Raw genomic sequence first — 26425 nt, 5'->3', positions numbered from 1 at the left:
CATAGCTGTACTTAAGCTAGTTCTAGTCATGCTTTTAAGAGAAAGTACTTCTAGAAACATGCTGTATACAAGAGACATATATATTTAGCTGTACAGAAACTGAGCATGTGGTTATAAGAGTGGTTGTAAGACAAAAGGTATCAGGGGAAGAGAACAGGAGCATTACAGAATCACAGACAATTTTATTCTAATGCTCAAATCAGCCAGCTCAACAGCTCCAAGAATAAAAACTCAAGATATCTTGAGTTTTACATAGGAAAAAAAATAATTCTCTAGAGCATAAAACCTGCTATAGCTTGTCTGAGAATCCCTTGCTGGCATTTAAGTGTTCTTTGTCACATGATTGGCAAATAGGCAATAAGAAATGCTCTTATTAATAGTAGATTTCCATGGAGCTCTCAGGACATTTATGAAGAGCCTGCTTTGAATCCTTATCTAATCAGAAGAAAAATGAGCACACTGAAGCTTTTTAACCTTATCTTTTCCTTATTTTGTATGAAAATGAGCTTACTTAGATCTGTAATTATTATGCACTCAGTATGTGGCTTGGTGATTAAGACATCAGTCAACGGACTCTGGAAACAACAGAGACAATTTTAATACTACTGGCAACATCAATTTCCTTCAAACAAAGGAAAGGAGACATTTCCATTTCTATGAATTCAGTATCTCCCATATCACCATTATAGCGTCCAATACATGGCAGGATTTGGGCAGGTTGCCACCTCTAGGTTACAAAACTTACCGTCAGCTATTAAAAGAAGAAATCACAAGATAGGCTGCACTAGGGAGCTTAACAGATGAAAACAACAGTTTTTAAACACATGCGTATTTCCAAGTTTACTTATAAGTCATCGGGCAAACACGTTGCCTCGGGATAATCTTAGGCATTTATGGGCATGCTATATTTAATCACTAGGCAAACCATTAAGTCCAGTGACAACATATTAACGTTCTTTATCTGAGGCCACAAAATACACCAGACTTCTACAAAGCAACAAAAGCAGAAAAACCTCTTCAGCACTGTCCAGAAAGTTTTAAAGACAGCTACGTAGGAATCAGAAACAACTTGAAGACACTGAATCAGGACACTGTTGTACCTTGTTTAGAAATTGACCGAGTTCAACTATATAAAGTTCCAGAAATAATGTCAATTTAAATAAGACTAACCTGAGTTATTCCTACGATGAAAGCCTGTTAAAGCCTGTGAAGGTTCCCTTCACATCTACACCTTCAAAGTGTGGACACTGCAAAGAATTTGAGCCACTTAGCAAACTGTGGAGGAAAGTTAAGGTATGCCTTCTCTCCCAAGGGTACAATAAAAATGCTAATCATTCAGAAATCATTCTATTGCATATATAAGCAAGCATGCAAATAGTCAGTCAACTTCAGTAGATCTGTGTGCACATTTTTAAAGTTTGCTAATGGCAGTTAATAATTTTGCATTTGCTTTGTTAGTGTTTTGTCCTTGTTTTGAGACACCACAAACCCGCACGCTACACAACAATTTGCATTCTGTATTTTTTGACATGCAGAAATAAATACAAACAGCTGAGAGCAGAGGTAAGATGACCTCTCTCAGAGTAATAAAACTTGGAGTTCACCTGATTTTAAGAGATCCACACAAGCCTCCCACTGAGCTTCACAGTCTTGGTATCAGTCACTACTATGTGCTTGGGGTCCCAGATTCCAGTAAGCCTATGAACAAGCTGCCTGATTTATTCCTCACGTATATTTAAAAGCTTCACTTAAACATAACAACATGGACTACTGCTCTTGCTCCTCAGTTCACAAGTAAGAGATCCACACCATCCACCCCTCTAAATAAAGACCTCCTGATGTGCTGTTCCTCAGACACAGAAGAACTTGACCTGTAGTTTCCAATTAAGTTTCTAGGCACAGTTGAAAACAAATTACTTTTTAATCCTACCCTAGCACATTAAAATAAACATTAATTACCCTTGGGAAAATTGTTGCATTTCTAATGAAGAACGGATTGTTTTCCCTTATTCAAATACATCTAAAATCCTGCTTAGCATCAAAAGAAAAACGCCTCCAGAAGAACACCACAGTCAGAGGGGAGTCTGATTTTATACAAAAAGACTGATTTAGAACAAAAGTATTCTTGAGACCTATCTGTACAGGCAGAAATATAAAAAACAGGGCAACACCACACTTTCAGCAGGTCTAAAGCCTCATTAGGCTATGAGAGAGCCTTAACAGCCCTGAAAAAAAGTAATTTAGCAGCGTTGGGCAAGCAAAATGAAGACTTCACGTACTCCAAAGCAGATACAGGCAAACTTATCTATAATCATAGGAACAACTCGGCACAATGTGGTCCCTCTGCTGAGGCTACCTGTACAACATGTCCACTCTGACAAGCCTTTTCATCAGCTAAACACAGATCCCACTGCAGTCATTTCTTCAGCCCAGAAGCCTCCATTAGAACCATCCAATCTAACCCATAACGCATGATGTTGTGACTTAAGTCCTGCTTTAAAACCAGAGCTGTGATGATCAAGTTCCCCCTTGGAAAATAAAATACATACAGAGATACATATTTTATCTTCTTGATTTCAAAGTCGCCACTGATGGAGAATCTACCCTAGCTACGGGTAGTTGTTCTAGCTGTCTGTTGATTAATGTTATTTTCACCTTGTGAACTCTTTCCAGACTGTGAGCAAGTCACACCCTATCTTCTTTTAGAAGGCATTAAGTTTCTCAGGTCTATTAGCAAGATTTTTTGCAGACTTATTGTGAAGGCTCTTCTGAATCCCCTCCTACTTTCAGTGTGGTTCTTCAGCTGTGAGCTCCAGAGATAGACATAACATTGCAGGAATCACTGCAAACACACAAATTCAGGACTCATATTTGCTTTTGGGCAGAGAAACACAGTGAAAGCTCACATTCATGTGACTACCAGTCTCCCTTATCTTTTCAAGGCACTGGGACACAGATTCCTATTTCTTCTGAAAACAAGTGTGAGGCTGTATTTTAAATATGTCAGACTTGTTCTGTGTTAACTCTCTCGTGAGCAAATAAAATCAATCCACCCCTTTACAGTGATTTATTTTCACTAACCATTCTTTAAAAAAAAAATCAGAGAAATTTTGGGTTAGAAATAACTCCAATTACTGGCTACTCTTAAGGTGTACTAGCAGTATCTTACCGTTCTTTCCTTTCTCTCAAAGCATAAAAACATGAAACTTCCACAGGGAAAGAAGGAGTCACAAGACACCTCCTCACTCCAGGTGACTTACTGTGGTGTGTACAGTACGCCATGCACTTCAGGACTGGCTGTGTAGAGTTTCCACTTTTTTTGTTTTAAATAAAGAGCTATTTGATCTCACGTAGTTGTCCACACGGTTGTATTTAATTAATAGGTCATATGATTCATTGCAAATAAAAAGAGAAAGAAAGCAAGCAACTGTTGCTAGGGTCAGTTCAGCCACCGTAATCCACAGGAACTGGCTCTCCAAGAGTAAATTTTTACTCTCTTACGCAAATGGAAGCCAGCTCATAGCCACAGTGGGAAAGGGGAAGAGTTTAAGGAGCCAGGACCATTTTACTTACATTCATTTTATGCTCTTCTTCAATCACCCTTAACTTCTCCGGAGAGGGGAGTCTCCTAAGCACAGGGCACTCTTCCAGTGGGCCACTGGCAGGCACAGGGCTGCACACTGGGGTCATTACGTCCCCTTCTGCAGCCCAACCCCGCTCTTATTTGCACAGGCTGAAGGAGAAACAGATTTTAACATTTCTTAGTGACCGAGCAGAGAACAAACCACTGGCAGCTTTGTCCTTCAGTGGCATCTGTGTACAGGCAGAGCAGCATCCAGTAAGAATTTTAGTGCAACTGGGCCTTTCTTCTGTTGGAAATACAGCACGTAAAATGTCAAGGGATACTAGAAGAAGTCATGAGCAAAAACTCAAGTTACTGTTTTTTCCAGTTTTTTATTGTTTTTAAATCCATAAGATACCACACGCAAGGCTAAAGACAGTACCTAGTCCCCCTAAAACAAGTGTTAGTATTAAGTAGTTCCTACAGATGCATGGACAGGCACAATAAAAAATTAAGACAGACCACTAATTTGCTCTAACACAAGTAGCTTCCAAAAATCCACATAGCAAGAAACATCTCACATATTTCATTATGGAGAGCTTCTGAAATATTGGACACACTCTTAAAGTATTTGAAAAACCCAGTCTCATGAAACTGACTAAAATCAGGTACTTAAAGAGGGAGCCTGAAGACTGGTGGATCAAGTACCTCAGAAGCAGTGTCACATACTCCCCAGCTTTCATCTGTTCACCCCCTTTCCCACTTGCACCACCTCAACAGCAGTCCAGCCCTCACCAGCTCCACTGCAGACCTCAGCCTCATCAAGCCCTTGTTGACCTGACAACAAGGACAAAGGATATCCACAGAAGAGGATCAAACCCTTATGTTTCAGAAAAGCAGCTCTGTTGGACTACTGATCAGAAAGGCTGTACCACAACCATTTACCACGTGGTGCGACATGAGCACGGCTGGCCTCGAATCCTGCTCACAAAGGCCCGATCGTCTCCTGCACTTCACCAGCCACCTTCTCCCTCCGAGGGCAGGACAGAAGGTCTCATGCTTGAGCGGTGCCTACACAAGTATAAACATCAAGTCATGTTGCAGCACGGCTTGGAAAAGAGCCTCCAGTCCACAACCAAAGTTGTCACAAGTACAATTCTGACAAGTTAGCACTATGTGAAATACTGGGAGCTCTGCTGCTAAAACCAGGCTATACCATTAGGAATAAGGTACAAACACCGTTTTTGTGGAAAAAAAAGATTGAAGTTTGGTTTCCCACCCAAGCAGAAAGGAAACTCTAAAGACTTGACGTTCAAAAGATGGAAGTTGTGAACGGTCTTCACAGATCCGAAGTTCTTCACAGAACTTCAATCTTCAGTTGGCTGCGCAACAGTTTTCATTAGAAAAAAATAGAGAAGAGTAGGAAGAACTTAGAAATAAAACGTTTCAATTTAGAAAATGTGAAGAGATCTCCACAGTTTCTCCTTCAGGACCCCATGAGAACCAGCTCCATTTCCCAAGCCACTACGTTTCAGTGACACATAGCTTCAGCTGAAGCTATTCCAACAAGGTCTGTATTTAACCTCATGAGGCTCTACAGTCCACTCAACGGCAGTGCAATTTAACTACACATGTTACTAAATGACAGCTCAGAATACAGTTTTCATGAGTGCTCTCTACCCAGAGGGAACAGCACCTAATGAATAATGCATCTTGCAAGCACAAAAGGAAACACACTTCAAGCACACACAAACTAAGCCTTCTGGAAATGCACTGCAGCTGAAAATGCGTTCTTATCAGTGATAAGAAAGCCTCTTATCAGAAGGAACATTATAAACTCCTCTGGAAAAAAAAAAGTTTTGATTGAATATATCCCCTGCTTATTCTGAAGCAATTGCTTTGCAGTATTTACTGTTTCCTCCTTGCAAGTAAGTGTTCTAAACCTCTTCTAAATGGCGATGCACTTTCCTAAGCCGACGTACTTTCGTAACAACTCTGATTTGGATGCAGAAAAAAAATAATCAAGTTTGACATGTACAGCGAGGAGCAAAGCATATGCTCAATTTCAGAAATAAAACTGACTGAGGCATGAAGCTAATGTAAAGACAGAAGATGCACGTAGCCTACACATACCTCCTCCTCCTCTAGCTGGCTGCAGTCTGTTCCAGTCCACGCAAGTCCCTGGCCAGCACTCCGGCAGTCGCTGCAGCTCCCCTCTCCTCACCCACTCATTCAGAGCCAGCGCTGGACACCATCCAGCAGCACTAGCTAGCTTTCTGCCAGCCTCTGCCTGCATGCCAGCACAGAAAACAGAGACACTCGGGTCTTGCAGAACTAGCACACAAACCCTGCGAGAAGCAGTTAAATAAAAAGTAAGGGGACTGGGGAGGAGCTCCAGCCTAAAATGACCATAACCTAAACAGACTGGGGGAGGCAGACCAAACAAAGCAGCACAGGTCACTTGAAGTTCACTGGAGTCCCAAAGGGGACAGCAGAGGAAACTACTGTCACCAGGGAAACACCAGCTCAGAAAGGAGCACTTGGTCCCCAGTGCTCCTCCTCTCCGCATCGCAGAAGGCTACAGCCCTTGCTAAGACACCTCCTCAGCCTGAGCTCCAGAAGTTCGGAGACTGGGGCATGCTTCATGCAGGGCCAAGCTGCCAATATGAGCACACCGCTGCCAAGAGCTCCATCCTTCGCAGGCACAGAGCAGCTGCCTGGAGGATGCGGGGCTCTGCATGCCTGTCAGACCTCTGTCTGCCCTCAAAGGGGAACAGTAGGCACACAACTACTCTGCTTTCTTTGTGCTGTCTGTGCCTTCCCATCTGTCTCACCTGGGACCTGTCTGCTGCATTTCTGCGAGCAGCGAGGTGGAGCCAGGCTCCGACTACGATTTGTGTTCGGGGACATTCTGGGAGCACAACCAGCCAGGGAGGAATCAATGCGCGGCTTAGGAGCATCTCCCAGTGTTGAAGTGCGGAGGGGCACAGCATCACCCGTGCATCCCCAGCTGCAACACTGGCCAAAAAGCTGCCACAATACACGTGAGGTTTCAAAGCCACAGGAGAAGAGGCAGGTGACTGTGTTACATCCACTTGGAGGTGTAGGAGGCTGGGCCGGGAGTGAGCAGATCCCCTTGGGCACTTGGCTGAAGATACAGCTAATGACTCACAAGGAAGAGAAATCCCTCTCCTACTACATACAGCCCTGCTGAGGAAGCTGAGAGGAGGAAAAAAAAATAAAAATGGATTTCAAAGCATTTTAGTCACTCATATAATCAGATTTAAATCTGAACACCTCAAGGAACAAGACAATTGAATACAATGGGGCCATATTTACAGCCACATTACCAGCCACGGCTGCTCACTGCTATTAAGCACTTGGGTGGTGGCACTTCAGATGCCCCACAGTTCTTCTGCCAAGATCAGCTGCACAGGTAAATAACACCAACTGGTTTCACCAGAAAAACGAGGCAACTCTCCTGCCTTCCTGAGACAGAGCTGAGATACACCACGGGGAATGTCGGTGTGCTAAAAGGAGCCACAAGATATCGAGAGGCAAATCCATAGGGAAAAATTTGTTGACGATTTCCTTCTACCAGAAAGAGAGCAGGAGGATCCAAAACGGTCTCAGAAAGGCACCACCAAAGCCTGGGTACCAGTGTGGCTCCAGCCTTAGAAGTGGCAGAAGTGTGAAGTGGTTTCAGGGGATTTCCTGTTTATAAGATAAAGTCATCTTCAACTGGTTAAACACACCTGAGTATGGAAGCGTGAACCAGTTTGCAACAAGGCTAACGATTTCAGTTTCAACTATAATTACTTACATAACTGCTACAAAGTACCTCTGAGGTCAGATGAAACAAACACTTTGATTTTAAACAAGAAGGCTAAGCAAAAACATTCAAGAGATTTGGTCACTTCCATAGAAAAAAATACCTTCCCCAGCTCAGAAGAGAAAACTAAAATGCTTTTAGCTTCCAGGAGGCAAAGTGGTCCAACCTCAGACTTACTCAACATCCTCATCAAAACCATCCATAGCTGGCAATAACTTCCTCACACCTGGTAGTAAAGTTATGCCTACAATGCCTCTACCAGAGAGGGTGCTTCACACCATCTTCCCAAGACACCAGTAAATGTCAAATTGACAAGGGTCTTAAGTGCCTAGCTCCTTTTCATTTTAGGGAAAATTTGCAAGCCTGTATACTCTCCTCATTTCAAGGATGTAATTCAAAGATTCAAGTCATCCTTTTTTTCTCCTTCTCAACACGAATTTTATCTAACGTACAAAGATCTTAAAAAAAAAAGATCTAAAAGACCAAGTTCTAAATCAGACTTAATACAAATAAGCCAAGTGTGTTTGTATGAACTCTGAAGTTACTATTTTAACATCACGTAATTTTGCAATGTGATGGAAGAGAGCTCGTCACTCTCCCTGCACAGAGTTATCCTTTAGCTCAGACAATTTCTCTGCTCCCCAGTTTAACCTCAAGCCCTGTAACCACATTGTCAGGTTCCAATAGACATCAGCATACTAACTAATATGATGCAGTAGTAATTAAAAGCTCAGTCAAGATGACTTCTTTTTGGATAAAAAAAACAAACAGACTTTCTGAACGACAGTTTCATCTGACTCATATTTCTTCCTACAACACGTGTGAAACAATTAGCCAATGTTATTTGTTAATAGCATCTGTTCCTTCACCTGATCTTTCACTGAAGACAACGTATTGAAGAAAAAAACAAACTGCTTTTCTTTAGACTTATTTGATCCTTTTAGGAAGTAGGAGAAAAGGCTTACAAGTAGCTCTACTGCATCTGAAGTTACATGGAAAATACCACTTGCCACAGATTTGCCCCAAAACTATTTGTCTTATGAAATATCTAATTTGAGCTCTTCCTTTTCTACCTTAGAAACCAAATGCAAATTTTACTCTTAGTCATTTCTACATTAAAAGCTGCTCCCAGACTTGACTGAACCATTGGCACCAAGAAAGAACATACACAATTTTTCTTCACCCTTACATAAAACTGGAATGCACGGGGTCAGCTACTGGGGGGCATTTCTATCAGTGTAAGCTAAGCAGAGCTGCATACGCACCGCAGTTCATGATCACAGACCTCCACTTACTCTGCAAGCGTTGATATCTTGAGTCCTGCTGGGTAGGAATAGCAGAAAACAGGAGAATCTGAGAAGCTCTATGAGCAAGCTGAATAACTTTGTCATTTCCTTGAGGATTTGGGGTGGGTTGCAGTAACAAATACATAAACTGAACACATCAAACTTAAAACTCGTGAAAGAACACCTCAGTTGTAGGCTTTACTGACTCCACAAACAACTTCAACAAAAAAAGCACTACCCAAGAAGCCCACTTATTCCATGTAACTTCTAAAATACTGCTGATATCACTAAGGAATCTTTACATAACTTAATTAGAGCAGAACCATCTGTTCCATGAAATGAGACAGAATATGACTTCCAGAGTAAGCCTTAACAGAAAAGTCATATACTCCTCTTTACCGTTCTCATGTTTTTGAAAAGGGAAGCATGTGTCCCAAGTCATCTAACCATCCACAGGAGATTTCAGATTTTGAAAAGGAGATTTCACTCAACCAGCACTAACTACACCGATTTTCAAAGTTATATTGCACATCCAATGTTTCTGTTTGCAGTGTCCAAATAAATAAAGAAATCACACGAATCTGAAGCATTTTCTTCCTGATCTGTTACCCACCAGGTTCTGGGCTAATTCTTTAGAGGTGTGTAATAAAGCATATTAGATACAACTTCAAATTACTGCAGCTGGGGAAAGTATATTTGGACAGGGCACTAGCTGCTGTTCAGAACAGGCTGGAACTTGAAGGCAGTCAGATCTACTCCAGTGCTCAGTTTGGAGCTGTATCAACAACAAAAAGGGATTCCCAGAGTGAAAACAAGTGAGGGGAGAGGGAAAAACAAACAAAAACAGCCACTAACCTAATAAACCATGTTCAAGGGATAGTCAGAAATACAAATTGCCTTTTCCTTACCCTTTCAAAATGCTGCATCCGTATACACAGGGCTAAACAGCACCTATTCCAGAGATTCCAGATAGGTCAACAAATGACATACCAGAGCTAGAAGTACAGCAAGAGCTTGCTTAGGAATTTTATTCTCTTTGGAGACCTACATCTAATTCTTCTCCTCCTCAGCCAGCTGCTTCATACCAGCAAACAAGGAGGCAGCTAAAAAACCTCCTCTGACGTCACAAGCCGTGATGTTTCTCCTTCAGAAGCCAAGCATTTGGAGGTAACAGATGAGAAGAAATCTTTCTTTGGAAGTAACATACCAAGTGCACAATACTGGAGATAAAGCAGCTGACCAAGGACCTTAAACATTGGTCTGTCAAAACATAGTCACTGATACAAGTCACCCAATAATCCATTCCTGGAGCAAACATCAGCGTGCACAGAAAGGAGCATTCAAACAACTACAGATGCATGAAATATTTCATCAAGCCCTTAGCAGTCTTAAGCCCCAGAGTATGTCAGCTTATTCCTGTGCCACAAAAAGTTACCACCTGAATTGTGATGTATATATCCGCATCCCTCCTGTGCGGGTTTGAGCCATATGTTTATCACAGTCTTGGCATATATACTTACACTTTCCCACAGATTAGCTCTCTCTCATAAACCATATCCATGTTTTTCAAATTTCAAAACCCTTTTCCAAGTCTTGTATAACCTCATTGGTTCTGGTATTATGAAAAATAAAAGGCCTCTCATTTTACTTTTCCCTGTATGATTTGTTTGCTTCTGTTGCCATACTCCTTGAAACTGACCAGCTCTTTAAACTGACATTACATCGCATTCAAGTTTTCTTCTATAAAGCATCTCTCATTATCTCTCTTTTTGCAGACCTCCTCACCACCTCCATTTCCAAACTCTTAAACAACCCTCTCAGATAAAAACAGTTTTCTGAGATGCCCATTTGATTTCAACAACTCTTTCCACCTACCGTTTCATGATGAGATAAGGACTTACTTTTTTGTTCTTTCTTTCCACTGGCATTCTTCTTATTACAGACATCTATGAACTTTGGCTGTTTGTTAATAGACAACAGTTCCCAGACAGAATATCCTCACTTTTGATGCAAGGATCCTTTTCACTAGCTTCCTCATTCACCTTTATCCTTTTATTCATTACAATAGGAGAACAGTCAAGATTTTCACAGGTTTCTTCTTCCAAAGATATTAAATTTAATTATATTTCAGTACGAAGAATGTAAGAAGGGTAAAAAATGGTTTCAGAATCTTGAGATAAAGCTTCCATATGTAACTTAATTTCCAAAGCATCTTTGATTTTCATCATTTCCATTTGCAGATGCCAAAACCAGAACCATATAATCAAAAGTAGATGCAAGCCTTACAGGTTCCAGTAAGGTGGTCAAGTTTGCAAACAAGCTTTTTTCTTCCTCCATGAGGACAAAGTCTAGCTTTGTCCACCTCCAGGGAACAGTCTTCAAAAACCAAACAAAAAACCAACACCTCAAAAATATCCTCACAACAACACTTTAAAGGGTATTTATGAAAACAACATCCTCAAAGAAGCACTGCAAGTACCAGTAAAATCTGTAAGTCTCATAACAGCAGTTTGTAGTGCTATAATTTAAGAATTGCTTACACTAGTACAGAAAATTAATTCTCACAATTTTTCCAATAACGCTGTCCAAAGTATTCTTGCTTTAGAGATGAAAAAGTCAAGCATAGGCTGAGATTTTTCTCTTCTCTTTCTTCTTCTCCTGCCACTCTTCCTTCTCCCCACTCACCATAGTCAGGAAAGAGATTATAACCCAGAGGCTCCCAATCTGAGTCTGCTGTTAATTGCATTTGCTCATAGCACCTATAAAGCATTAGTGATACTTAGCATGACTTTCAGAGGCATGGCACAACTGCCTACTCCCACTCAAATCCATGAAAAATTGAAGTCAAACCAGTCAGACTTTAACATCCACATTTGGTTTCCATCATCAGAGAAGCAACAGGACATACTCAGAAAAAAAAAAAATGAATCCGTGGAGCAAACAAAAGTCAGACACTTACAGGCTCTCAAAGCAAATAAGCCAGGCAACAAAGCTGATATCCAGCCACTCCTGCAGGCTGCTCTTGCTGTTGTAAGAGCTCCTTAGTTTTACCAACTTAAAAGTAGGAATGAGCATTAACAAATCCACACCTGCCACGGGACACTAAGATCATCCTTGGTCAAGTGCTCATGACACATGCTTTAGGCACTGCAACAAGCTGCCTTCCATGTTATCACCTACACATCGACTGTGACTCAATATTCAGGGAGTTCTAATGATTTGTTTATATCCTTAGCAGCTGATCATCAGCCATGAAAGTTATTAAAACACATTTTCTGTCTAGAAGAACAGGGAAAGATGCCAATGACATAACGTTTTAATTAGAAGATGCAAGCACCTTTTTTTTTTTTGGCCTTGAATTTGCAACATTCTGCTTCTTGCTGCTTCTAAGTTCAGTCTTCTTGAGGCTGAGAAAATGAGTAGCACAGCCTCCTACAAACAGATCCACAGAAGTTTTTTTAAAACTAATCAGCGCCATAAGCCACATAGCTGGAACTTCAAAGCCACAGCACTGTCTTAAAAGAGGCAAGTATTTACACAATTCTCTTAAGAACAAGGTCATATTTGCCGAGCCAGATAAACACAAACTTCAAACAAATATTGAAGTCTTTGAGTATAAACCATAGATAGAAGGCAACCGCTAAATACTAGAGAATGCTTCACACTTGTTTAGTACCTGTCACAGCACAGAAGAATCCCAGTACCCACAAAAGTTACGGACAGGCAGAAAATGGCACTGTGAGGACACACAGTATACTGCACACACACTGCCTGAGGTCCTGCTCAGAGAAACTTCTAGCCTTAGGCATGCATCTCAAAGCTAAAAATTCAGAGCCAGTAGCACAGTTATAAACTTCATACTTCACTATTTCAGATTGCCAAGCTTAGCAAATCCTTGCTAACTCTAAGTCCAACAAACTGACCCTGAGATCTCAACAGGTTTCTTTCCCACATAAAATACCAACTGTGCTAACGATTGTGCAAACTAACTCTCAGTGGTACACAAACAATCTAATTTATTATCTAATGAGAGCTCAGCTGACAGGTACAGTGCCTACACAACATTATTTGCTACCAACTCAAATACAGAGGTACAGCTGGGCACAGGCAGAATGCCCTATATCATCTTTGTTGTTGTAGGAACAATGAAAAAAAACACTGAATGATCCAAGCACTCTAGCAGTGTAATTCTCAGACCTACCTGGATTCAGCCTTTCCCATTTGTAGTGGCTCGAGATGGCTATTGTTCAGTTTAAAAGCATACATGCATTTCAGAGGAAATGTATGCTAGCACCTGAGATGTGAAGTCAGTGTTCTGACCACTGAGGACAGCCCCTAGGGCTTGAACAGGAGGGATGAAGAGACACGCAAATTAGATTTATAAATCTAACAAGATTCAAACAAGAAGCTGGGAAATCTGATCCCACACGTCTGCTTGCAGCTCTGCCACCGATTTCCTGTGGCCTCTGCGAGTTACTTCATCTTTCAGCTGCTTAGCACAATGAACACTCTGATGACCTCATCAGGACAAGGACATGGCCGTCCAGATGATGTTCCTATGCACAAGCTAAGGCACGCCAATTTACTGAGGCCACCTGATGCAGATCCTGAGTCACACCGTCAGAGCTCTGAGGAATCCAAATCTTTCACGAGATCAGGTGTTTCCCTACCTGTCGCTGCACACCCAAGTGTGCCACCTTCCTAACAGGGCAACCCATCCACTAAACTAACAGCAACACACACACTAAGCCCACAATTGTAAGTTCACCTTCTGTCAATATACTGAAGAAAAAAAAAATCAAAAAAAACTAAAAGAGTTTTAAGAAGTGTTTATTTTTTAATGCCCTCCATTTTCAGTGAGGCAACACCTTGGAGAACAGCAGAATGAACACGTGCAAGCTCCTTCTGCCCTTCCTAGTTACAAATACCATCCTTTATTCCTTTATACAGAACTCAGAAAGCTTATCCTTGTGGAAAACACATATGCTCACCTGACAAAAAAAAAAAAAACACAAACAGATGCCAGGAAAATACATCTTATCCAAGATAAAGAATTAAACTCAGCCCTTACTGTTAAAAAGCATCAGTGACTTTCTAGAGGCATACAGAGACATTGGACAGGTCAATGAACCAGGCAAGGAACTGGGAGACAGGACTGGGCACGGAAGTCAGAAGTCCTGTCACTAACTTGATACGTGACATCAGGTAAACAACTTCATCCCCTCTCAGTTTCAGCTTACACTTTAGTAAGCCGATAATGATAAATTACCTACCTCACTACATGGGTGGAGAACGCTTTACTAATTCATGACAACAAAGTAACCTGAGAAGAGAGGATATAAAGCTAGTCCATATACATACATACAGATGCAGACAGATAAACAAATTGGAAGAAAAGACACGTTACCCAAAAGCTCCAGTCAGCACTCCAACTGTACTGGGCAGGAACCTGCATCTTTTCTGTGCACGAACCAAGCGTCTCCTCTGAGTCCGCAAGCAGCTGGCTGATAAGACCATGATCCACTTCATGAACTTCCTGAGAACAAGGAAGCGAGGTTATGTCATTTGACAACAGAGGAGAAAGGTGCTGAAATAAGAAGATGGTTAAGCCATTTAAGAGCTGCGTATTAAACGAAACTTGACGTGCTAGATTTATCCAGGTGAGCGGCATGGAAACACTTCCCACTGGCAGCGTTTTCATTGATTTTTTACAGCGTATGCTATATTTAATTTTTACCCACCTTGTTATCAGAGTATATTATTTCCACAGCAACACCTCGACTTGGGCATTGGAGCCACACAGATGTTTAGAGCTGAGCTAACATGAACACAAGACACTTGTGCACAACTTGCAGGACACCTCTGGGAACCGAGGGACCTTTCAGGAAGCAAGAAAGGTCGTGCAGATGTGGCACTTCCCAGAGATGCAACATACTTTATGACGATACAAATACATATACTTATGCCTATTATTTACACCGTAAGGTTTATTTGTACAAGATGCAACACTACAGAGGCCAGCAGCACTACCTGCATTCCTTACTATGAAAATAAGCACGCTTTTGGAGCACTTCCCCCTGACACCGCTATTCGCTTGGGAGCTCGGTTCTGCTTCAGGAGGGGCAGCGGAGCTACAGTACAGGGGGACACTCGTCCCAAATCCCACAGCAAGCCGGGCCAGCACCCCTGCGGGCCCCACCAGCCCCCAGCCCACCCAGAAGAGCCCAAACCCGGCTTCTCGCCCGGCGGAACCCGCAGCCGAGCCGCGGGGCGAGCAGCGCCGGGGAGGCACCGCCACGGCTCCCCCCAGCCCCGGCGGGCCCTGCCCCGCTCGCTGCCCCCCAAAACTTTCCGAAACGGCGGCGGAGGCGTGCAGGACCCCCCCCTTTCCCCCCTCCCGGGGCCGGGGCACGGAGCTCACCGGCGGGGAGCGCGCAGAGCCCGGTGGCAGCGGCGGCGCTTACCATGGAGGGGGGCGAGGGCGGCGCGGCGCCCGCCAAGCGCCTCAGCGGGGCCGCGGCCGCCATTTAAAGGGGCAGGCGCGGAGCCGAAGGCGGGAGGCGCTTGCCAAGGGCCAGCGGCTCATGAGGAGGCCGGGCCGGGGAGAGGAGGAGAGGAGAGAAGGGAGAGGGGCCGCCCGCCCGCGGCAGGGGGCTGCCGGACGGCCCCGATGGGGAGCCGGGTTAGGCGGAGGGGGTTTTGCGATCCCCCCCCCCCCCACACACACACGGGGGGAGCCCCTGTGAGGCTTTGGGAGAGCTCAGTGAGGACGTCCCGGAGTTGGTGGAAAGTTTGAGGAGGAAAAAGTGATGACACAGCCCCCCCCCCCCTTCCTTCCCTCCCTGACTGCGGGAGGCGGTGGGGCTGGGCAAAGCCTGCCCAACGCCGCTCCACAGGGACCCCTAGAGGGGGGAGAGCGAAACCCTATAATCGTGTCGGGTTAGGCGAGGGGTAGAAGCTTCACCTTCAGCTGGTGGCTGCCTGCGACACTGAAAAACAAAAACACTAAACTAAAACACTGAAAACCCTCTGTATTCCCTTGGTTTGAAGCTGGCTGGCCGGACAGCTTTTCTTGGGCACGTCCTGTTTCATGGAGGATTCACAGCAGAGTTACCATTACAGGATGAAACGGACACACTGCACGTGCCATTTATGCTCATCACAACACACTTTTTTTTTTTTTTTTAGAAATGCATCAGATACTTGGGCTTACATCAGATAGTGTTTGGAATGCCTTTGATCCAGACCCATCTTCCCACACTGACTCCTTTGCCACCCAGCCATGGCCACTAACTCAGTCCCAGCTCCTCTCGATGTGCCAGCTGCCTCTGACTTCGCTGGTTATTCCCTCCTCAAATTCTTGGTTGCTTTTGATTCCCCTGGCTTGTTCCTTTCATAGATACTTTCTTTACTGTCTAGCACTTTGGCAATACTTCCTTGAGGAGGGCCTTGAGCTCTACCTTTCAGCTTTGCACCAAAGTGATATGTTGCCCTACGCTTGGTCCCAACTCCCTACTTAATAAATAGTTTCTTCAGAGTAATTCCTTCCTGATAATCCCAGGTCGGGTCTTCCCACTCTACCAGCCCATTTAAATATTTGCCTTCTAGGTTCTTCAGCCATAACCCTGCTTTCATTGATACAGGTGTCACTATGTCAAAGCTAGATGTTGTTCCTCTTGACATCGTTCAGTCAGTAGGCTTTTGCGAGTCAAGTGTGGAATTTCATGAAACAGTTATTGCAGTCCTTCCACCTGCAAAGATGCAAGTCAAAGAATTTGTCAGAAGACTAGTCATGAAAGCTGTAGCATTAGGACAGTTTTCCTCATGGTGTGTAGGGTTTTCTCTTTGTTTTGTTTGGGGGGGGGGGGCTGTCCTTTTTGCTTCTAAATACCAAGAAAAGCAGAAATACTGATGCTTCCCTTAGAAATGTGCGGCAAAAGTGTTTTAATGGGTGTGGAATTGAGCCTCTACTGGATAATCAAGCGAAATTCCGTTATCTGAAGAGTGCTAAAGATAAGCAAAGCCCTTAGATAAAGCCAGCAGGCTGCTGGATAGGTGCACTGGGAGAGGCATCAGCCAGCCAGCTGGGCTGGCACGTGCTCCATATGGCTGCAGCGTATGGCTCCGTACTTTAAAGAATATATTTTAGCTATACACACAGTGTGTGTATAGCCACAAATATAATAAATTCCCGTAACTTCCCTAGGATGCTAGGAATCGAGTTTGCTTTCTCTTCTCACCTCCACTAGGAAGGGGTTCAGCAGAAGAGAGGTCTCCTTTTGAATACCTGGATATTCTGTACTCGGCCCAGAGTTCTGGTTTATATGAGGCCAAAACAAAAAAACAAAAACAAAACAAACAAAATTATCTTCCCTCTGCTCTCAGAGCATTTTTGGCATCTTCTATGGGATAGATGAGAACAGCCCCCGGGAAGTCATTGTTGTGACTTCAGATGTGGCTGTCATCCAGGCAGCAGGCAGAGCGCGGTGGTAACTTTAGTGTGACATTCACTGGGCAGAATGTGAGGTCCTGTTGCAATAGCGCACACGTATTTTGTCTTGCCCATACCACCTGCACTACTTTTTTTGCTTGTACTATTGGTGAGACCACATACTTCAGCAGCGATGAGCCAGCACATTGGGAAGCTCTATGGATCTGCAGTGTCTTCATTTCTCTTGTTCTTACTGGTGGGTGAGTACTACAACACCTTCCTTAATTAGAAGAAATATAGGTTTTTTCCTAGAATTTGGATTGAGAGGTTCTCTTCTTTTTTTTTTCCTTTTTTTTTTTTTTCCAAAAAAATATTCTTTCCTGAGGGCTTCCCCAGGATGCAGGAAAACTATATCCAGTGTTGTACACTGCGTTAAAACATGTTTTTCTTTATACATATGTTCCTATTTAGTTAACAGCAGTACGTGTTTGGACTTGATCCCCAGGGTGGAATTTATCTTTCCAGAAAGTGTGAGTTTGCCTGGCTTTTTCAAGAAGAAGGGCTGTGTATCATCATTGCTAGAACCTTCATTTCTATTTTAGTTCTCTGATGTATTAGCAAGCAGTTATCCACACAAGGTAGTTACTCACATCCATCTGTGAAAGCCAAACTTAACCCAGGGCAAAAGTCATATAAATTGAGATAAGCTATGAGCAGTCATTGATCACTTAATCACAGGCCAACTGGGAGCAGGCTAGAGCTTGCAAAGCACCCTCGCAGCACCAGCTGGGTGTGAAGTTGAGCTTGAAAGCCAAGAAAACCACCTGAAAGATGGTCGTTCCAGCACGTGAGGATTTTTATGTGGGTTGGAAATTGAGTCCTCAACCTCTTCTCCATTTATTGAGCTTGAACAAAGGAAAGGAAGCACAGCAAGAAAGAGCACATTTGGTACTGACCTCCAGCCTCCATTCTGGTTCCCCGAGGCTGTTGGCCACTGGCAAATGAAGCTTGCAGGGCTGCTCTGGTGAACTCCAGGGACCAACAGGGAAATCTGAGGTTCCAGGACTAGGAAGCATTTTTATGCTAGCATATTTTATTCTTTCCTTTTGTCCTCCTGCCTCCTCTTGACTACCTCGTGTATTTCTCAGCCACAGCCAACAATATGGCCTCACATGGGAAAGGACCAACCTGCAGATGGAGTAAAGGGTAGGCTGATGGGTTAGTAGGTGCTCTGTGGGTACTGGAAAACGTGGAGCATGTTGTCACATTACACGGAGTCCCAGAGAGCTTTCTCCCCTCATGGCTGAAAAATGGCCATGAACGAGCAACTTTATATGACAGTGACCTATTAGATCATCTAATAATTTTTCCAGGTCAAGACAAGATCATCCATGCTGTATGTCTCTGTGCTCTGTCTAGCCTAAGAGCTTTCACCAAAAAGCCTCGCATTCCTCTCCAGGGGGGACTGAGCCCTACAACCCACTGAAGGGGGACCTACACATCACTCTCCTAATGAAGCGATTGACATAAAAAGAGCTTTGAAGCAGAGTCAACAGAGCATTTGGCATTGGTATACTGCCAAATGCCAGTATGATAAGGGCATTGTGTATTTAAATACCAGTGAGCTAGCAGGTTCCAGTTTTGCAACCTTACCAGAAAAAAAAAAAAAAAAAAAGGAAGGAAGAAAGAAAGAAAAATAGAGGCTGTGCTGTGACCTTATCAGTGAAAACCCCAAACAGAGCTGGGATTAAATGATACAGCCTACTCCTCTTGCATTTTGATTTTCCTAATTAGCTGTAAGATAGATCTATTGAATCAAAGACGTGGGGTAACACAGATGACAAGGCCAGTTATTTCCTGATAGGCAGTGCAAATGAAACTGGTGATGAACAAGAGGCAACATCAAAGCACATTGTTCCTGCTCTGTTATGATCTCTGTGCCGCTAAGTGACTGTGTGAAAATGATGCCTTTTTCTTCACTAAAAGGAATATGATTGTGTTGCAGGGAGTGTGTATGGTAAGGCAGGAATACCTCTAGCAGAGGAGAAATTCTGTTGCCGTTCCTTGAAAAGAAGGTAGCAGTGGCACACACTGCTGTTGCTAAAGCAGCAGTATCCAGCAAAGATGATTGATGAATAGAGATTTTAAAAGAATATTCAAGACAAAAGTGCTTTAACAAATAATGAAATGCATCACATCAGAATATGCACAAAACCAAAATATGTCAAGCTACCTTCAGCTTTGTCACACATTTGTCAAAGTATTTGCACTACACTTTGTACTTCAAGATTAAACTTGAGTTTTCACAAGGTTTTCACAAGGTGTATAAAAATAGGAGACTCCTTGTGAACTTTTTTTCTTTCCTCCCAACCACTCAGAAATTTGATGATGTAGAGCTTTTTAAAGCTGCTTCTCATCTGATTGAAAAGTACCTGCTGCCTGTCGGTGTCTCCACACAGGAGCTGAAATGGGGTTATTAACAGAACAGGGAAGGAAACAAGAAAACTCTGGAAAATCTCCGTGTGTCCTGCTTCCCAGGCCTTCTTCCTTGTGTTGTTGGACTGCTGGCAGACAGCTTGCTCGCACAAACCTCTGTCCGCTGCATGCAGTGACTTGTTTCTGTTTCATCCTGTCACAGGGGCGTGGGGAAAGTCACAAGCTAACCAGCTCTTCTCTTTTCTCCCTCATCTTCCTGTTTTGACCAACTTCACAGCCTGGAACTGGAAATTCGTTCCTGAAAAAAGGGTGGTGGAAGCTGTTACCATTTTGTGAAGGATGCACAACATGTTCTGTTCTGGATTGTTGTTTTTATTTATTTATTTATTTATTTATTTATTTATTTATTTATTTATTTATTTCTGTGTCCTGTGGCTTGGGTTTCAGTCACGCTACATATCATCTTATGTGGGCACTACTTGTGAGCCATCTGGGGACAGTAGACACATTGCGTGCTATGTGGTTGCCCAGTTTCATAGCCAGCTTTTGTTTCATGTATATTTCTGCGTCCATGTGTTATCTCTTGTCTGGCACTTAAACTGTAAACTCTGTGCATCACCATTTTGTGAGACACCTAGAAAAGCAAGTCCCTGCTTTCTGACACAAACTGTCAGTGCTACTGCCATACAAGTCATAAATAATAATAGCTTATGAATACAACTGTGATTTTGTACACAAGCTTGCCTGGAGGAGCATTCAAGTAACTCTCAAACCCGTCATCAAGCGAGCGGGTTGGTTTTCCATTGCCATGAGACGTTTGTCCCTGCTGAACAGAGGCTATTGTCACTGAGAAGCTTCGGCAGGCCCAGACAATAGCACCTCACACCCTTTGAACGGCGGTGAAAGGCTGAAGACAATAGGAGATCAAAACCTTCCCCGAGTGATCCGCAGTCCTTGAGAGGGCACCGACGTGTAAGAAGGGAGACCGTTTTTTACTCGAAGAAAATAAAACAGTGGAAGAAAGTTTTTCCAAAGATTGGTTTGAACCCTTGCTTGGAGGTAGCTGCTGGGTTATTTTTAAGAGTTTGTCTCCCCCTCTTTTTGTTCCAGCGGGGGATTTGAGACAGCAACTATTCCTCTCATCTTCCCAGCCCAGGCTTGATTCCAGAAATGAGATACAGTTGCATTGCTCCTAGCTCGAGGCTGCTTGCTACTATGATTAGCAGTTGCGTGAGGGAAGGCAGCTTTAAATCTCTGGTACAGGCGTATCGTCTGTATTTTTCTAACAAAGAGTAGCGGGATAATGGGATCCCTTCACAGAGGATAAATGTCACCCAGTGACAGGAGTCCTCTTAATTAAAAATAAGATAGCATGACAGCGTCTTCAGGTGCATCTTCTCTGTGTTTCAGGATGTTGGTTGTCAAAATGGAGTTGGCTATTTCATAGGCTGAGTGTTTTCACAACAACTCAAGTTATCAAACGTGTATGTTGAAATCTACATGTTGAAACCCACAGGAACTCTAACTTGTTGAAAACAGTTCCAGAAAGTGGGCTGCCCAGGCAGAATGACTTAACTAACTTTCTGCTAGGCAAACAGAAAATGAAGTCCCATGTTTGTGCTTTCCTGCTCTGTTTGTAAAACAGATACAGAACATACTGCAGTCAGTGCCTCTCACCTGCAGCTTCCCTTGGCTCTCCAGGTCTTCTCTTCTCCCTTTCATTCTCTGTCATTAAGCTTTTATATCCCTGGTAAGGATATAGAGCGTGAACTTTATTTTTACATTTTCTGAGAGCCTGCTAACTCCTCAATTTCAGCCTCTTTGAAAATCAGATCTGCTCTTCAGATTGGTTAGGCATCATCTTTAGGAATTCCTGTGCTAGAAAATCTGTCTCTCCTGAGTAGAGCATGTCACCACTCTAGAGAAAGACATCAGTATTCAACACCTGCAGCAAGCTAAGATGCCATCCCCCTGTTCGCAGACAATATCTTCTGAGTGTTCAGTCTGTGGCAATGGAGATTTCTTCCCAAGGGCCCGAGACTTCCTGCCCTGAAACTGGAAGTGCATGCCAAACCCCCTAAGAAGCTAACACATTATATTTCGGGATGCAGACACTTGCATTCAGATGCACACGTGTTCACTGTACTTGTCTGAACAGAGCTGTCTGTGTGCAAGGGGACATGCATTTTTTGCTGTGACTTGAAAATGGTTGAGACCCTGAGACTTTTTGGAGTGGGAAGAAAGAGGTTAGAGTTCCAGGTGGAAATGTGGCTGAATGTGGCAGTGAACCTATCTGCACACATGAACATAACCTAAGCAGGAACCATGAAAAAATCCCTATTGCCATAATGGTGACCAACCTCGAGTCCTAAATCCAGGAGCCGTTCTTTGCTGTGGTTACAGGTCAGGAACAGCCACAAAGCTTATAATCCTACTGCCCTCAACCCTCCTCTTCTCTCTCTCTTTTCTGGTACAGATGCTGGTGTTAGTGGTGGAAATCCAAGCAAGGAGAGTGCAGCTGTATCTCACAGGGAAGCACAGCCTCCACTGTTGACGACGCCTGAGCCATGGCACATTTTCGTGACTCAAACACCAGCCAAGGAAAAAGCCAAAGAGGGGGAAACTGTGGTCTTAAATTGCCACTTTAGCAGTCCGCAACGTCCTTCCCTGGCTGACCTGACGGTGAAGTGGTACAAAGAAGACGAAAAGGGGCAGATGGACCTGCTAGAAAACAACGTGACCATCTTGCCAAATAACTCTAGGGTTTTCCTGAGCGGAGACTTGTCCCAGGGAGATGCCTCCCTGGTGATCCTCAATGTGACGACCGGTGACCACGGAATCTATTTCTGTGAGGTTACACTTCCAGACGGGAAGGTGGCGACAGGAGACGGCACAAAGCTGAGGATCAGGAGGGCTCTGGGTAATATTTGGTGTTATTTATTATATTCTTTTCTCCCTCTTCCTCCTCCAAAGCTGGTCTACATGCTTGCAGAAGGAGGGAAGTTAGTCTGCTTGGCCTCTAGCAGCTATGGGCTGGTGCCATGGAGTGTAATTGCTAGGTAGTATTTGTCATTCTGTTTGTTAGGCTAGGTAATTTTGATTGGCTTGCTCCTAGAAACAATCACACAGGTGTTATTATAAAAAGAGACATTTACAACCAAAAAAGGAAGAAATAATTTTGTCACTAAAATCAGTGAGTGCCAAGAATGAAACTGCCAGACAAGTTCTCTTGTGTTCAAGGCTTTGTTCAGCTGAACCCCTATGAGTGGCAGGTGACAAGATACTTTCTCCTTTTTTTTGGACGTCATTTCTCTCCAACCCACTAATCTGCATATTCATTCCTTAACTCTGGATGACGTAAGTAATCCCACGATAAAACACGAGGATCATATTATATTGGTTCTGCTTAATTTCAGTCACATTAAAATCAAAGTAGCATTAAAACTGCCATGCTGTTTTCTTAGCCTCACAAATAGACACCAGGCATATTAAGTATGGAGATAACTTGCTTTGCCTTTATCAACTGGGAATGTCAAAGAAGCTTTCCTTTTTATATAGGCCAAACACATTCCAATCCCAACGAATCAAAACATCAAAAGGTTTATTATCTTATTATCTAACTTACAAAAAGTAGCACTTTCTTTGTCAGGAGTAAATCATGCAAGTGCTGTTCATTATCAAAGCTTCTAGCTCACTGAGTTTCACTAGGCCTTTGCCCTTTTGAGCCTGAATCCTTCCCTTACTAATTTTTATACAACTACTCAATTTAAACCACAGCTCTGACAAGGCAAGAAAATCATGCCCCTGCAAGGACTTGGCCATGTATCTTATGAGGTCTCCCACTGGCTTGATCTCATAGTCTCAGTAGTGCGTGTTACTCGTGCAATGTCTGCTCCCTGGCCGATATAATTGCCTTTCTGTGTTCCTGAGAAGATGAAATACATCATTTCTGCCTGAATTAAAGGGACAAGAGAACATGAGAAATATAATTCACAAGAAATGAAGTGTGCCACAAATTCAGACTGTCCAAAAACTTATCTAAAATTAAAAGGAGAAATTAGATGACAGTGTTAACTTGTCCATTACATGAAGCAGATGACGTATATTTTGAAGTGAGGTAAGTGATGGTTCTACACCACCTTCATTGCCTTTTTGATGAACGAGCAGCCCCCCAAATCAATTTCAACTACAGGACACCTCCCTGTATGTGGGAAGATCAGGTTGGGTTTTTACTGTTGAGCTACAGCTCGTTTACTGGTGAGCGACTGCATGTCCATCTATTCAGCAAGGTAGCAGCTTCTCCTGTGAACAAGTGACCAGATGTCTGGAAATCTGTCTATGAATTCCTCAGCACCTGTGCAATAGGTTTGACTTCTGGTTGTGAGTGGTGACGGAGCATGGAGATGAAGGTATTGGTGGGTCTGTCTTAAGCACCTACGTTAAGAGAAAAAGAGAAGGTAAATGGGGGAGCAGAACAGTTGGTGATGTCCTGTACAGACCCTTTCTTCCTTTCCTCAGTGAATTGCCTCAGTGTAGCTCAGTGGTAGGTGTCCTGAGTTAAACTCATTAAGGGCCGATTAAAACTGAGATAAGATTTCAGGATTTTTCTTGTAGCCAATAGAGTAGCAACAGCATCCAGATTTTCTAGTGAAGCTTAAATGCAACCCCTTAGAGATATGTAATGAATGCCTGATCGTACTGTAATTGTAGATGAAACTGGAAGGCTTTTAAAGTATTCTTTTATTATCCTTTCTGGATGAGTCACATGGCAGAATGCCTACCAGGGGGCAGTCACATAAAATCTGTTCAGATCAGTCTTGTGCCACTGCGTGCCCAGTTCCCTCTCACAGAGAGTCTCCTCCTCTGGCAGGCTGTGCTGTGGGGCAGGTGCTCTCCGTGATGCATCCCATAACTAGGTGGGTCTAGTGTCCCCACCTAACCAAAGGTTCTTCCTGAATCATCCTTCAGTCACAATAAATAGTGCAGCTAGGAGGCCAACGTGCTCTTATCTCAAAGAAAATGGGATCATCCTATCTCTACCATGCAACAGCCCCGAAGAGTAACAAGTCAAAGAAAGGGCTTCAGTGGAGCTCTGCCCACCTTTGGGTGCTGCTCCATAACAGCACCAGGTTGTTAAGGGAGACTGCTAGGGAGATGGGGCTATCCTGTCCCTAAACCCCCAGAAAGCATAGCAGCTTCATGCATAGGAATGGAAAAAATTGCTCCGTCGTGCAATACGTTCTCTCACATGTGGAAGACAATGATTTCATGCCAGACAAGACATCGTTACAGTCACTGTCATGGCAAGAAGCTTTCCTACAGACACTGCAGCAAATGTGCTAACTGCATTGCATACGCGTGCCTGAAAGATATCTTATGCTGCTCTCTCTGCCTTTCCTTCTCCCCCAGGCCTGTTCGGTATCGAAGAATCCATTGGAACGATCATCGGAGTTGTGGCGGCGGGCATCGGAGGCGTGGTGATTCTGATAATTGTTCTAACCCCGCAGCTAAGGAGGTGTGCCCTCTGCATGAAGCAAGGCTCTCACCAAGGTATGGAGCACAGAACAAAACCTGGCATTACTTGGTAGGAAGATGACCCTGGTCACCTCTTTCCTTTTTTTAACTGGAGTAGGAATTAGCCATTTACTTACCTCTGGTCAGAGCAGGTGTCTGGTTCAGGAAGCATGCAGTGTGGATGAAACTCTGCCAGGGCTGGTCCTCTATTCCATTTCTTTTGCAGGTATTTCTTTGGTTATGTTGGAAAGACCTTCATGTATGGGCCCAGTGAGTTACCTATAAATAAAAGAGTATCTTCTTTAATTGCCACCTTTAGCAAAGAGTTGTTCCGTGAGACACTCTTTCTCCTTTTAACCAAGTCCTCCTGGATCTGCTTGTGTTCTTTGGGGTTTATCCTGAAGAATGGTTCTTTCTCCCACCGACTACACACTTATATCAGTAGTCTTGTCATGCTTGCATACAGAAAGCCTCTAATGGACAAAGTACACACACGAGATGTGGTTTGTAAAGCCCAGTAATATCTTTTATTAGATCAAGTGCTCAGATAGGGTAAAACAGACATTTTCATTACACAAATAAATGACCCAGGGAGAAGCTGACGTATCCAAAAACGCAACTGCCTCTTTTTTTCCAGCTCTGGCAGCTGTTCTAATAACAGTAAGCTGACACCGAATGCTGGACTTTGCCACAAGTTTAGTTTCCCTTTGGCGCAGCCCAAGATGCAGTCTGTATTTCAGGATGAGCTCAGCTGACTGGACGCTTTGCTAAATGGGACTCTTTTGAAAAGCTCATTTTGTTTCTTTCTTCTCCGGAACTCAAAAATCTTACTCAACCTAAACTTCCAACCCAACCCATTCTGCGATTCCGTGAAATCAATCAATCAAACAAACACGAAGAGCTGTGTTTGCTCTTCACTGGAGCGCTGCCGCCACCTGATGGCCAGCTTTGCTGGGACAGGGACAGGGACAGAGCCAGGAGCTCTGCTCCCTCTTACCCTCCCAGCCTTGCTGAGTAGAGCCTAGGCTGATTCTGCCCACACAGCATCATCCCTTTGCAAACCCTCTGAGCAAACAGAGTTTATAACCTCTCACTTTGCCAGATAGCCTCGGGAGAGTTTCTTGTGTTGTACTAATGTCATATCGCTCACTTCTTCTATTCTTTCTTTCTTGCAGCGTAGCTTGATCTGCAGTGCTACAGGAATCACTGGAAGATGCAAAGGCTAAATGTGGAACTTGTAAGCCAAAAAGGAAGCTCTAGATGTAATAAAAGTTTTTGCATTCATACGTCTTGCTTTTGGCATTTTTTCTTTTTCTAGTATGTTTCTTCTTCCTGCAGCTTTGACAGCTGCAGTGGCATATTCA

The 26425-nt window shown here is 43.5% G+C and overlaps 2 protein-coding genes across 12 annotated transcripts in view; one reads left to right on the top strand and one right to left on the bottom strand.

Moving 5' to 3' along the window:
- Positions 1 to 15451, bottom strand: part of GRAMD1C (GRAM domain containing 1C) — a 49338-nt gene extending 33887 nt beyond the window's left edge. For 2 of the 8 annotated variants that reach the window (XM_083822563.1, XM_083822564.1), the window contains exons 1-2: positions 15145 to 15451; positions 14088 to 14216 (exon numbers count right to left, since the gene is read on the bottom strand). In XM_083822563.1, coding sequence (XP_083678689.1) covers positions 14088 to 14216; positions 15145 to 15207 — 192 coding nt within the window. In that variant the 5' untranslated portion in view covers positions 15208 to 15451. Of the gene's footprint in view, positions 1 to 3573; positions 3734 to 4500; positions 4634 to 5695; positions 5888 to 10581; positions 10624 to 14087; positions 14217 to 15101 lie in introns of those variants that run through there. The other 6 variants (XM_083822565.1, XM_083822566.1, XM_083822567.1 and 3 more) reach the window with 6 other exon arrangements.
- A 1091-nt stretch (positions 15452 to 16542) lies between these two features.
- On the top strand, positions 16543 to 26347 carry LOC310892557 (uncharacterized protein). Of its 4 annotated transcripts, none has more exons than XM_083820475.1 (4): positions 16543 to 17367; positions 22024 to 22467; positions 24957 to 25097; positions 26242 to 26347. In XM_083820475.1, exons 1-4 carry the CDS (start codon positions 17133 to 17135, stop codon positions 26244 to 26246), a joined length of 825 nt encoding a protein of 274 aa, XP_083676601.1. In that variant the 5' UTR covers positions 16543 to 17132; the 3' UTR covers positions 26247 to 26347. The 4 variants fall into 4 exon arrangements, with proteins under 4 accessions (XP_083676601.1, XP_083676600.1, XP_083676603.1 ...); XM_083820474.1 differs by having other exon boundaries at positions 26237 to 26347; XM_083820477.1 differs by having other exon boundaries at positions 16543 to 17371.
- The last annotated feature ends 78 nt before the right edge of the window (positions 26348 to 26425 follow it).

This window comes from Anser anser (genome assembly GCF_964211835.1).
Source record: "Anser anser genome assembly, chromosome: 1".
NCBI classification, from domain to species: Eukaryota; Metazoa; Chordata; class Aves; order Anseriformes; family Anatidae; genus Anser; species Anser anser.
Note: the sequence above shows the minus strand (reverse complement) of the source record. Positions and strands in the feature narration are given on the sequence as shown.

Excerpts from the sequence above, each read along its gene's own strand:
- LOC310892557 (XM_083820475.1), top strand. The coding sequence starts at position 17,133 with ATGTGGCTGTCATCCAGGCAGCAGGCAGAGCGCGGTGGTAACTTTAGT. Across the intron at positions 17,368-22,023 it reads CATTTCTCTTGTTCTTACTG|ATGCTGGTGTTAGTGGTGGA; the intron begins GTGGGTGAGTAC and ends TTTCTGGTACAG. Across the intron at positions 22,468-24,956 it reads GAGGATCAGGAGGGCTCTGG|GCCTGTTCGGTATCGAAGAA; the intron begins GTAATATTTGGT and ends CTTCTCCCCCAG.